At 37.7% G+C, this 11,998-nt stretch overlaps 1 protein-coding gene across 1 annotated transcript in view; it reads left to right on the forward strand.

Moving 5' to 3' along the window:
* The first annotated feature begins 202 nt into the window (after positions 1-202).
* Positions 203-11,998, forward strand: part of LOC142350450 (uncharacterized) — a 57,139-nt gene continuing 45,343 nt past the window's right edge. Inside the window, exons 1-2 of the mRNA XM_075402297.1 lie at positions 203-211; positions 334-475. Coding sequence (XP_075258412.1) covers positions 203-211; positions 334-475 — 151 coding nt within the window. The remainder of the gene's footprint in view (positions 212-333; positions 476-11,998) is intronic.

Consider the following 11,998-nt stretch of genomic DNA (forward strand, 5'->3'; position numbering starts at 1 on the left):
TGTCTGATCAGAGGTGATTTCGAGCGCACTTTTGTCTGATCAGAGCTGATTTCGAGCGCACTTTAGTCTGATCATAGGCAATTTCGAGCGCACTTCAGTCTGATCAGAGGCTATTTCGAGCGCACTTCAGTCTGATCAGAGGCAGATTCGAGCGCACTTCGAGCGCACAACGATCTTCGAGCGCACTCTCGTATGATCAGAGATGACTTCGGTCTGGGACGGTCTGATCAGAGGTCCCACTTGTCTGGGACGGTCTGATCAGAGGCGATTTCGAGCGCAACCTCAACCTGGGCCGTTTTATATGACTCGACGCCTTCACAATATACATTTTAGTCGTCTGGTGCAATATGTGGGGTTCCGACTGGTGCAGATGTTGACTCGAAAGTGGACATGGCACTAGAAGTGGGACATAACAGTACAACTTACGCACTACACACCAAAGTTGATCTGTTTGTTCAACGCGATATTTTACCAGGTTAGTTTGCAGACCCGTGTCGAAATTACCCCCCTCATGTAAGAGTAGGGGGTAATTGTTTTTTTTGGGGGGGGGGAGGGTAAAACGATGTAAGATTAGGGGGGTAATGGGGGTAATGGGAGGCATTTTTAAACTTTACCCCCTCCCCAAAAAAAAATCCATTCATAAAGATTTACGATTAAGGGGGTAATTTTAAGGAGGTAAAACGACGTAAGATAAGGGGGGTAATGGGACAAAAAGATGTAAGATTAAAGGTAGAGGGGTAATTATAGGGGGGGGGGGGGGTAAAACTATGTAACATAAGGGGTAATGGGGATATTTGACTTGCAAAGATATGAATAGTGTCACAATTAAGGCAGCATATCGCGAGTACATTATTATAATTACAAGTTCTCTAGGTTGATTGATTTTAAACAGTATCTACAATTTTGAGTTCCTTTTGATCAAATTTTGATCCAGTTTGCTGAAATATGTTGAAATAAGCCCAAGAAAGTTTTTAGTCTCATTGATTTCCGATGACAAAAGATAGCGGAACTATTTGGATGGACTGCTTTCGCATGACTTCTGCTGATTTTCAGAAGACTTCTTCATAAAATTTGGCGTCAACTCAGCATTAAAAAAATGAATGGATCATAGTCCTCAGGACCAATTCCCTAAAAATGTTCTGGGAGGATACGTTCTATTTATAGTGATGCCCATTTCTTGAAAATAAAAAAAGATTTTTTTCCATCATATTTAGATTGCCAGCCACTCTGTCTCCCATTTCAAACCTTTTCAATTTGAGATAACCGTCAACTGCTTCATTTCAAATGAAATTCAATTAGAATTTTAAAAAAAATTTTGGCTATAATTTATCTAAATTATAAGAAAAGGTTTTTGAATGCTATTTTCTTCCATTTTTTTCATATTTACACACACTGTAATTGTAAATGTCACTGTAAACAACAAAATGAACAATTTAAAACGAAAACTCAGTCACGCTTTTTGACATCAATGGCTGGCTTCGGAAAAATGTAACTTCCTGGCACCCAGCGGAAAAATAGACAGTTAAAGTTTCCTTCTCAGTTTTTTTTTACCGTGATGAGGGTAGAGAAGGAAGTTTTAGACAAAAAATACCCACCCCAATCAACCCCAACCCAATCCAAGGCAGCCCACCATCGTGCAACCCAATAAAAAGTTTATAGTTGGGACTTCTTGATTCCATTACTTTAACTTCCTTTGACATTGGTGATTCGCCAGTAATTTTTCCAGCATTTTCTCGCACCAAGAAGTTTTTTTCCGGACGATTAAGAAATTTACACTCCAAACTAAAACTTAATCATTTGTTTTTATTGCTCCGACACCAAAATCTCGGTTGTTCGTCCAGATTTAATAGAGATTATTTGGTAGAAATTTGGTGACTGATTCTGGTATTGGTAGCACTTGGAAATTGTTCGGTGAAATTTGGTAAGATTAGACAAGGCTTGGTAGGGTTCGTTAACATTGGTAAGATTTGGTATCGTTTAGTAGGGTTTGACAAAGTGCACTGCGGTTTGTTAAGTTTCTGTAAAAATTGGTTTCCAACAGTAACCAATCAATTAGGTTCCTTCAGTTCCTTCAATTAGGTTTTCCAACAATAACCAATCAATTAGATTCCTTCCAAATCAACAAATTAAGGATCCGTCAGCGTCTGCTACTTTGGTTCTGCTTCATATAACAACCCCTCTTTTGCTCTTCTCATATTTTTTTTTCTAATTTTAGCATTAATGACAAGTAATATGTGATTTAATCATGTCAACAACGTTGATACCGAGTTGATTATTTGCCATATATGCACGATTTAACATCTCTGTCCTATGCTGATTCGACATTGATAACAAAAAGAAAAGCAAGTACGCAACGCAAAAAAAAAGCATCTGAAATCATCAAGAACTGTCGATCTCACAAAAACTGAAAACTGAAAATGGATTAATTTATAACAAACCATTGTACTCCCTCATTAATTCAATAATGAAATCAATCTCCGAAAGTTTCCTGCGGCGGCCAATGTAACTTCCTGGCACCCACCGGAAAAATGGACAGTTAAAGTTTCCTTCTCAGTTTTTTTTACCGTGATCAGGGTAGAGAAGGAAGTTTTAGACAAAAAAATACCCACCCAAATCAACCCCAACCCAATCCAAGGCAGCCCACCATCGCCCAACCCAATAAATTATTTATAGTTGGGACTTCTTTATTCCATTACTTTAACTTCCATTGACATTGGTGATTCGCTAGTAATTTCTCCAGCATTTTCTCGCACCAAGAAGTTTTTTTCAGGACGATTAAGAAAATACACTCCAAACTAAAACTTAATCATTTGTTTTTATTGCTTCGACACCAAAATCTCGGTTGTTCGTCCAGATTTAATAGAGATTATTTGGTAGACATTGGGTGACTGATTCTGGTATAGGTAGTACTTGGAAATTGTTCGGTGAAATTTGGTAAAATTAGGCAAGGCTTGGTAGGGATCGTTAACATTGGTAAGATTTGGTATGGTTTGGTAGGGTTTGACAAAGTGAACTACGGTTTGGTAAGCTTCGGTAAAAATTGGTAATGTTCGGTAAGGTGCTGCCAGGTTTGGTAAGGCTCGGTGAGACTGGGTGATGTTTGATAAGAAATGGCAAGATTTGGTAGGACTCAGTAAGGTTTGATGAGGTGTGGTGTGGTCTGCTAGGTTTGGTAAGGGTAAGTAAGATTTGGTTTGATCGTGTTGGTAGGTAGTTTTTGACAGGTGGTTAAGCAAATAGATTTTGGATTTGTAAATTTAAAAGTTCAAAGTCCAAATTAAATTCAAAAGCTTTTCTTGTGCAAAGAGATTCAATGGTTCTGACTTAAAAGGAATTTCAAGAAGAGGGAAACATCAGGCAAGATATGAAAAATTTCAAAGCCTGGAATTGGATGAAAACCAAGAACCCGCTGTTGATTTGCAATTGAAACGCACAAAAATCCCCAAAAAATTGTTTGAAAGGGGAATAGAATCTCGCATCAATTTTGTCATGTCAGGAATTAAATCAGTGTAGTACATTGAATCTCTAGAAGAAATCTTGAGCAAAATTAGAGAGCTGCAAGAGAATTCGGGCAACTCACTCTGTTCTAACCTTATCAAATATAAGATCTTGATTCCCTTCTCGCATTTTATCAAACGCAGAAAAGAAGCTCAACGTGGATAACGAAGCAATGTTTTCTCAGGGAACGCAAGGGTAACATTTGATAGTAGCCGTAACCCAATCATTCTCAGTACAACCAAAATTTCACTCAATTTACTTCAGAGGACTCTGCAAGGACTGCTAGCTCAGTTCGATCTAGCTTCACTTGACCACCGGATAAAATGGAGTTTGTGCATTTTTAGTTTCTTAAATTCTACTTCGTTGGAAATCCTGTCCAAGCAGACTTGTCTCCGGAATACTAACTGGTTAACTCAAACAATAGTTCAGTCAAACACGACACTTCAATTCGTTTTTCCAACAGTAACCAATCAATTAGGTTCCTTCCAAATCAACAAATTAAGGATCCGTCAGCGTCTGCTACTTTGGTTCTGCTTCATATCACAACCCCATTTCCATGTCGCCATGTTTTATTAAAACTGGTGCCAAAATTGCAATCAATATGCCTTGAAGGCAAACCGCTTGCCTAGATGAATTGGTTCAGCATATTTCAAGCCAAAATAGACCGCTCGCCTATGTCAATATCAGAAAAAATGATACATTTTTAAACGATACTAACAGGAGAGGCAAAACGATTGATCGATGGATACGGCTGCAACGGTAGTTTGTATTTCCCAGCATTGAATTGTTTTGAGGAACACTTCGAAAGCCCAAACCATATCTTAATTGCCTTTTCGATAAACTCGTGCAATTCAAGCCGCCTTATTTAACTGTTCACTATAAAAAGTTACACTAAAGATTCAGGCTCTCGCCTGATCTTAAAAGATACATTTCAACAACTTGGATTCAATCTCGACATCCAACCTACAACAAATCCGAATCAGGCTCCAAAAAGGCTCCCAAAATCAGTTCGATATGAGCGGAACAAGCATGTCCTCGGAAAATTTTGTACTCCAGCCGTCTCTCAAAGACCTTTTGGATTGGTTATCAATGTACGCAAAGGCTTGTAAAGATGTGCCTGCGCCAAAAACTGTAACACGGTCCGACCATGCAAGATCCATATTTGCTCATAAGCTATGGAATTCAGAAAACACAAAGTCATTTTCTTTCATCTCCAAGAGTGACAAGCAGTGGTCAACAAGTTGGCACATTTTTCGACGGTAACAAACAGGGCCCCTACAAAACAATTGTTTGTCCAAAGAAAGGAATTGTCAATATTTCTATAAATGTTTTTATTTCCAAATCCTCAATCGATTGGATAGAACATGTTAAATACCTAAAATTCTGCTTCAACTGCCTTGATAGTCATCATGTGCAACGTTTCATTTCGAAAAAAATTTGTCTAACTGTTAATTGCTGCGAAACCGTCATACTCTGCTCCATGAAAGCTTTGCAGGAAGCAATCGAAAGTTCAGCCGTCATCAAATATTTGGAACAGGACGAGCAGCCTTTGATCTTGTTGAACTGTCTAATAGTAAAAAGAGAAAAAACCTCGACAACGGAAGCTGCCAAAGCCCGATGACTAATTCCGCAGCGTCAGAACTAGAGACCGACATGAAATCAGTCACTAAAATGGCCATCAGTTGCTACCATACAACTAGAGAATTAGACTGTTCTCAAACTTTAGTCAAAATTGAACCATACAAGTCTCAAAGTAACACATTTTTTTGGTTGAGGTGGTGGCAGTATCATATCGAACTAAACATGATACTCATTAAATCGAACAAGTTGAAAAAATTTTGTTGTAAGTTTGAGCACCTTAGACAAATCACATTTCAGAATGTCAGTCAAAATCAAGCGTGAATAATCATCGGAGTAGATAATCTTGAGTTAACCTAATAAATTGAGTAAATTTAAGGCCCAAAAACACACCCTGGGCCATAATCCAGTTTTCAAAGCTTGCGTATGGTCCCACAGTAAATTGGATCAAAAAATTTTCAGTTAAGTTCAGATTGGATGAGATTGAAAACTTCGGCATTGCAGCAAGGAAGAAAACTATGGCCAAGATCGATTAAAAGGCTCTTGAAATTTTGCAATCTACCAACCAGAATTGTGCATGGTCATTAAGAGCTGGCCTCTTGTTCCTTTTGTGGAAAGAGAACGAAAAGTTGCCAAATGAAAAATGGATAGCTGAGAAACAGTTGAAACAACTGAACGCGAAGCTTTCCACAAAAACATTATCAAAAAATTTTACAAAGAGGCTTGCAAACAGACTTCCAAAAGGGATAAGTTAAACGAATAGATCCTCATACTGACAGCAAAAAACTGGCTTTGTAGCTACCACATCATCCGGCATTGAATGAAAAAAAACCCGAACAATTTCGACGCGTGTCCACCGTATCCAGCCTTTTTATTAACATCGCACGTTTCACCAACTGGAATCAAGTGATTTGAGATGCAGCTTGTTGCTTCTTCTCATTACAAATTTTTGAATAAAAAAGCAAAAGCCTCTCGCTCGCACATCACACAGTGGCCTACAAGCACCTCACTGGCGTTGCTCAAAGTTAGAACTTTGGAGGCGAGATTTTGTCTTTACAAAAAAAGAAAGAGATGCCTCCGCCAAACCATCTAATAACACTCTGTCTTTTTGTTTGCGGAAGAAAAGAACTCTGCGCCAACGGTTTATTTTTTATAGCAATTGTTTTGGAAACTGCTCGTCATCCGTTAATTTTGGATCACTACGGCAATAAAAAGACACATACGAATACACTAGCCACGTCTTTTTTGCAATTTTTGCCGTGCATTGCATCATACGATCAACGTTTCCCTGTGAAAGATTATCAAAAGCGATTGCCTGAGGTTTCCTGTCTTTTCCCATAGAAAACTCAAAGTCATTTTCTTTCATCTCCAAGCCTGACAAGCAGTGGTCAACAAGTTGGCGCATTTTTTGAAGCTAACAAACAGGGCCTCTACAGAACAGTTGTATGCTCTAGGAAGCGACTTTTCAATACTTCTAGAATTGTTTTTATTTCCAGACCCTCTCTCCATTCGATTGGATAGAACATGTCAAATACATAAATTTCTTCTTCAACTGCCTTGAGAGTCATCATGTGCAGCGTTGCAATTCAAAAAAAATTTTGCCTAACCGTTAATTGCGGCCGAAAGCATCATACTCTGCTCCATGAGAGCTTTGCAGGAAGCAATCAAAAGTTCAGCCGTCGTCAAGGACAAGTAGCCCTCGCTGTTGTTGAACTGTCTAATAGTGAAAAGAGAAAAAAACCTCGACAACGGAAGCTGTCAAAGCTTGATGCCTAATTCCGCAGCGTCAGAATTAAAGACTGACATGAACTCAGTCACTGAGATGGCCATCAGTTGCTACCATACAACTAGAGAATTAGACTGTTCTCACACTTTTGACAAAATCAATCGAACTATACAAGTCTCAAAATAGCCCAGTTTTTTTATAGATGTGTTAGCAATATCATATCTAAATATGATACTAATTAAAACAAGCAAGTTGAACAATTTTTGTAGTAAGTTTGAGCACCTTCGACAAATCACATTTCCAAAAGTCCACCGCATACAGCCTCTTTCAAGGCCCTTCTCTAAACACAAATCTGTAGAAAAGCCCGGACTTGCTATGTAACCTTGTTGAGATTATTTTGCGTTCCAGAAAAAAACAACGTCGCAAAATCTGCTGATTTTGAGCAAATATTAAAGCAAGTCAAAACTCCCCCCCTCCAGACTGTTCATACGAATAAACTAGCCACATTCTTATTGCAACGTCTTTGCCGTGCATTGCATCATACAATCAACGTTGCTTTGTGAAAGATTTTCAGTAATAATTTCCTGAGGTTTCCCATATTGAAGAAAGCAGTATCTACATGGACGATTTGTGTATTTCCACCGACGACGTTGACTAAATTGCACACATAAAGAGCAGCACTAAAGCAAGCCTCTCTCTTGGGGGTTTTAACTTCACCAATTGAAACTCTAGTTCTGATGATTTTTCGCAACAAGTTATCAGCAATCAAGTTTTAAACACGAGTGAATCTTCACCTCAAAATCAAAAATTTCTCGGATTACAGTGAAATGCAAAGACAGATACTTATGTGATCAAGAAGAAACTGTGCGAGAAATTTTTTTCTGATCAAAATATGGTAACTGAACGAAAATTTTTTTCGTGCACCAAAATGGGACAAAAGTTTGAACCCTAAAGAATATGCAAAACAACTGCAACAATAAGTTAATGCTCTGAAACAATAAAAAAAGCAATGATTTATACATGTTTCGTTACATTCTCAGACACATCAGAATATCCACTCTCAGAACTTGCGTATCGAAATTTGTCATTGAAAAAGCCCGTGTTCAAAGCAAAATTTCAATCCCAAATCTACTGTTGCAAGCGGCTTCTTAGGCAGCTCAGCTATCAGTTTTTTTCGAAAAAGAGCATAACATTCAGATAATCAAAAATATTCTGCTGCTCGGACAGTACAACTGTTTTTTTGGCTCAAAACCCTCAGAGATAAGTCATAGCAGGTTGGCAAAAATACTTGATGCTTCATCAGCAAATGACTGGAATTACATAGACTCGGATGGTAATGCTGTTGATGATAGCTCAAGGGGCTTTGAAGAGAAATGGACGAAACAAATGGCCAATTCAAGATTACTTGAAAGCACAGAACTTGAACGCTCTCACCGTTCATGCGTGCATACTAATCCGCACTCAACAAAAACGTCTCAATAACATCACACGTTTTGCCAACTGGAATCAAGTGGTTAGAGATGCAGCATGTTGCTTTTTCTTTTCACAATTCTTTTGAAAAACTAAAGCGAACGCCTCTCGCTTGCACATCACACACTGGCCTACAAGTTTCTCACTAGCGTTGCTCGAAGTTAGAACATTGGAGGCGAGATTTTGTCTTTACAAAAAAAGAGATACCTCCGTCAAGCCCTCAATTAACACTCTGTATTTTTGTTGGCGGAAGAAAAGAACTCTGCGTCAACGGTTGATTTTCAATAGCAAATGTCTCGGAAACTGCTCGCCATCCATTAATTATAAAACGAATTAACCCAATCATTAACCTCCTGATCGGAAAAACTCATAGGGAGTAGTCAATCTGGTTATGAACACATACTGTGCTCTCTAAGGGAATATTATTGAATTTTGAAATGCCCCATCTGTTGTTAGAGAAACAGTACGTCGGTTCATTCCCAGCTCAGGAAGTTAATCCAATTCAGAATCCAGATATGCCCAGGTAACGCTTACCGCTTCAAAACAACTTTGCGTTTGCATTAACTGGTCTGGTCTTCATGGGACTTTTTCCTATAACACAAGGCAAAAAAATGTGAAACCCGTTACATACTTTTAATTACCTGCTTAGTAGTACGAATATTTGAAAGTTTCTAAAAGTTTTTCCACAGACTCTACAGCGAGTTGTATCCGAAGATTCATTAGCCACCGATGAAAAGTGTTGAGGGAAGTAGTAGAAGCTCTCAAATCGCTCAAAGAGCTTGCATTTAAGCTCCACATCCTAGCCAAAGAAATCAATTGGAAACTCAACCAATCCCTTGATCCCCATTTTGGCGATAGCGGTATAAAGTTTCCAAACTCTCCATCTGCAAAGTCATTAGCTCATGAACGCTTACAGACGAAGCACTGACGACTATCACTTGTGAAATCGAGTTCAACATGAATTCGCGACCTCTGACGAGTGTTTCAAGCGACCTAAAGATCTAGTCCCTTAAACAACTCATCATATCATTTTGGGTTGACATTCCATCATTCTCCCTCCTGTTTCTTCCCAAAAAAGTAACGGTCAATAAATCACGGAAAACATCACAGAGATTTGTCAAATATTTTGTAACCAATCCATAAAGGAGTACCTCCCTAACCAATAGAAACGCTCTGAACGGCATAGAATCAGTCGGAATTTAAATATTGACGACTTAGCCTGGATCCCGGAACAATTTACACCTCGTGGTCTCTGGCCTCTTGCAAGAGTAATGGAAGTGTACCCAGGCTTGTATAAAGTAGTTCCATGTGTCAGAAAAAGTGTGCATATGGTGAAAATATCCGCCAGTTCTCAAGCTAAAATTCTGTAGAATAAATTACTCTCATTTACGATAGACAATTGTACATCTTCTAGCGCTCAGCTGCTTTATATTTTTCTGCTAACTTATACAACATAGTTACTGAGAAACCCCATCATATAAAAGTCAATCATTTACGATTTGATATTATCGACGAATATAACAAGTCCGTTACATTTGAGCAATTCTTGGTAGGTGTAGGTAGATACAGTTAGGTATAGGTAGGTGCAAGTTCCCATAAGAAGCAGTCTGTTTTTCGGCGCAGGTAGAAAAATGCTACGCCGCAGCCACGTAGGTTTTTCGGTCGTGTCGCTTTTTCTCTGTTTTTAATTTTTTTGCTTTTTTCCGCTTTGTAAATTCTCCGCATTTGCCTTTATTATTTGGTTGTTTAATGTTCAAAATTATTGGCAACGCCAATTTTTCAGAAATTCCGCGTAGGAAAAGGTACTGCTTTGTTATCTCTTTTTTCACCCCTTTTCTTGCCCCCTGTTATTTCATTTAGATTTATTTATGGGCTACAAAATTTCTAACTAAAAGGTATTGTCTTTGGAGAATTCGACTGTTCTTTACAATTCTACAAAGCGGCCGGAGATTTCACCAATAATGATGCTCAGTTGATCAATTGCAAAGTGCACTATTTTACATCTCTGTTCTATGCTGATTTCTCATGCTTAACAAAAAGTCAAGCGGGTACGCAACACAAGGAACATATGAAATCATCAAGAACTGCCGATCTCACAAAAACTGAAAACTCGACACTGATTTATTTGTAATCCCTTTTTAATTCAATATTCAATTCAATCTCCCAAAAATTCCTAAGGAGTCCAATGTAACAAATGATGTACAGCCTATCTTATATCTAATTCTCAGTCAACACTCATTCAAAAAATATAGAAAAATGTTTGAACAATTTGATAGGTACTGTTATCTTCACAAAAAGGTCACAAATATCTTTAATGAATTCATCAAAAAGCAGCAAAATACAGCACAATATTTAAAAGAGGAACTCTAAATTTTTGATTTAGGGAGGACCATTCTTAGTCTCACAATTCCATTTCAAATATTCTAAGCTCATGTTCAGATTGAAAAATATCCTTTAAAAGAGGATTCAAGTTCTGCTAGAGATTAAAGTGATGTTGATAGAAGATGCGTTCAAAACAAGAACTGCCGACTAGTTCAAATTTGCACGCTTTTTCTTTTTCTCTAAGTTTTTTTCGCCATATATTGGCATTGGCGTAAAAGGTTGATTACTGTTTTACGTACTCTATTCATTTATTAAGTATAAAAATGAAAAAGCATTGCGTTTTTTTGTGCGCATTTGCATGCAAATGGTTAATTTCCACAGTTATAATAATAATAAGTGAGTTCATGCCAAGGATTGGTAATTGAAAATTTTGCCAGTAGACAGATACGATTAAAACTCCTTTGGAATTGATTTCTCAAAAGCAGAGAAACGAAATGTGTTTATTTAACCTCCACTTTAAAGAAAAGATTTGATCTGTCAGTTCCCTCCTCCCTCTTTTTTTCTATGACAAGCTAGGCACATGAAGTTTGATTGTAATAGGGGACAAGACTTTTATTTCGTTTTCGTTCAATCCGACTTCCCACTTTAGAAGATCATTGTAGAAGCAGGTTAACTACGTTCTAGAGCAAAAAACTTTTGATTGGTTGATACGATCGTTTCATCTTCTGTCAACGTAACTAAAAAAACAACAGAATTTGAATTCGTTGTGTACTTTAATCCATAAGTAGGCAACTGAACTCCTCTTACTGCAGAATTAATGACTTTGAACGACTCATAAACAAGACGTTCAAAGAGAGTAAGGACCTTTTCCTTGAATAAACGAGACTTGAGATCTAAATTTTTGCCAAAGTGTATGGTCTTCAGAATTTTGTATTGCTTTAGATACAGTCATCCTAGCGATGTTTTTTCTTCGTTCAATAAAGGAATACAAAACTGCAACACATGTTCAATCCAGATAGTATATGCATGTTGCAATTGTTTAAGAGATTTGAAAAATCTTAACACCTGCATTGATCTCTTAGCATTGCCAGCTTTTTTGGCAAGCATTACGAGAAGAAATTTTGAAGCAATTTACTCTCTGAAAATAAATCTAGACATTAAGCAACGGAATAAATATGTACATTTGAGATACGGAAACTTACAGGCATAGTTTGCTTCCGTCTACGCCTAAAAAAAAAGGTAGACCTTTAGAATTTTGTACGTTTGGCCGCTCAGAGTTTGCCAAAAAGCAATTTGAAGCCTCAACTAAGTCCATTTTCAGTTCGTGCATTTGTGGTTTACAATCAGAAGTAATCAAAAATAAGTTTAACTACCTTTTATACGGTCAGGCAAATAATTTATATA

Source organism: Convolutriloba macropyga, chromosome 12 (assembly GCF_964194025.1).
Source record: "Convolutriloba macropyga chromosome 12, txConMacr16.3, whole genome shotgun sequence".
NCBI lineage: Eukaryota > Metazoa > Xenacoelomorpha > Acoela > Convolutidae > Convolutriloba > Convolutriloba macropyga.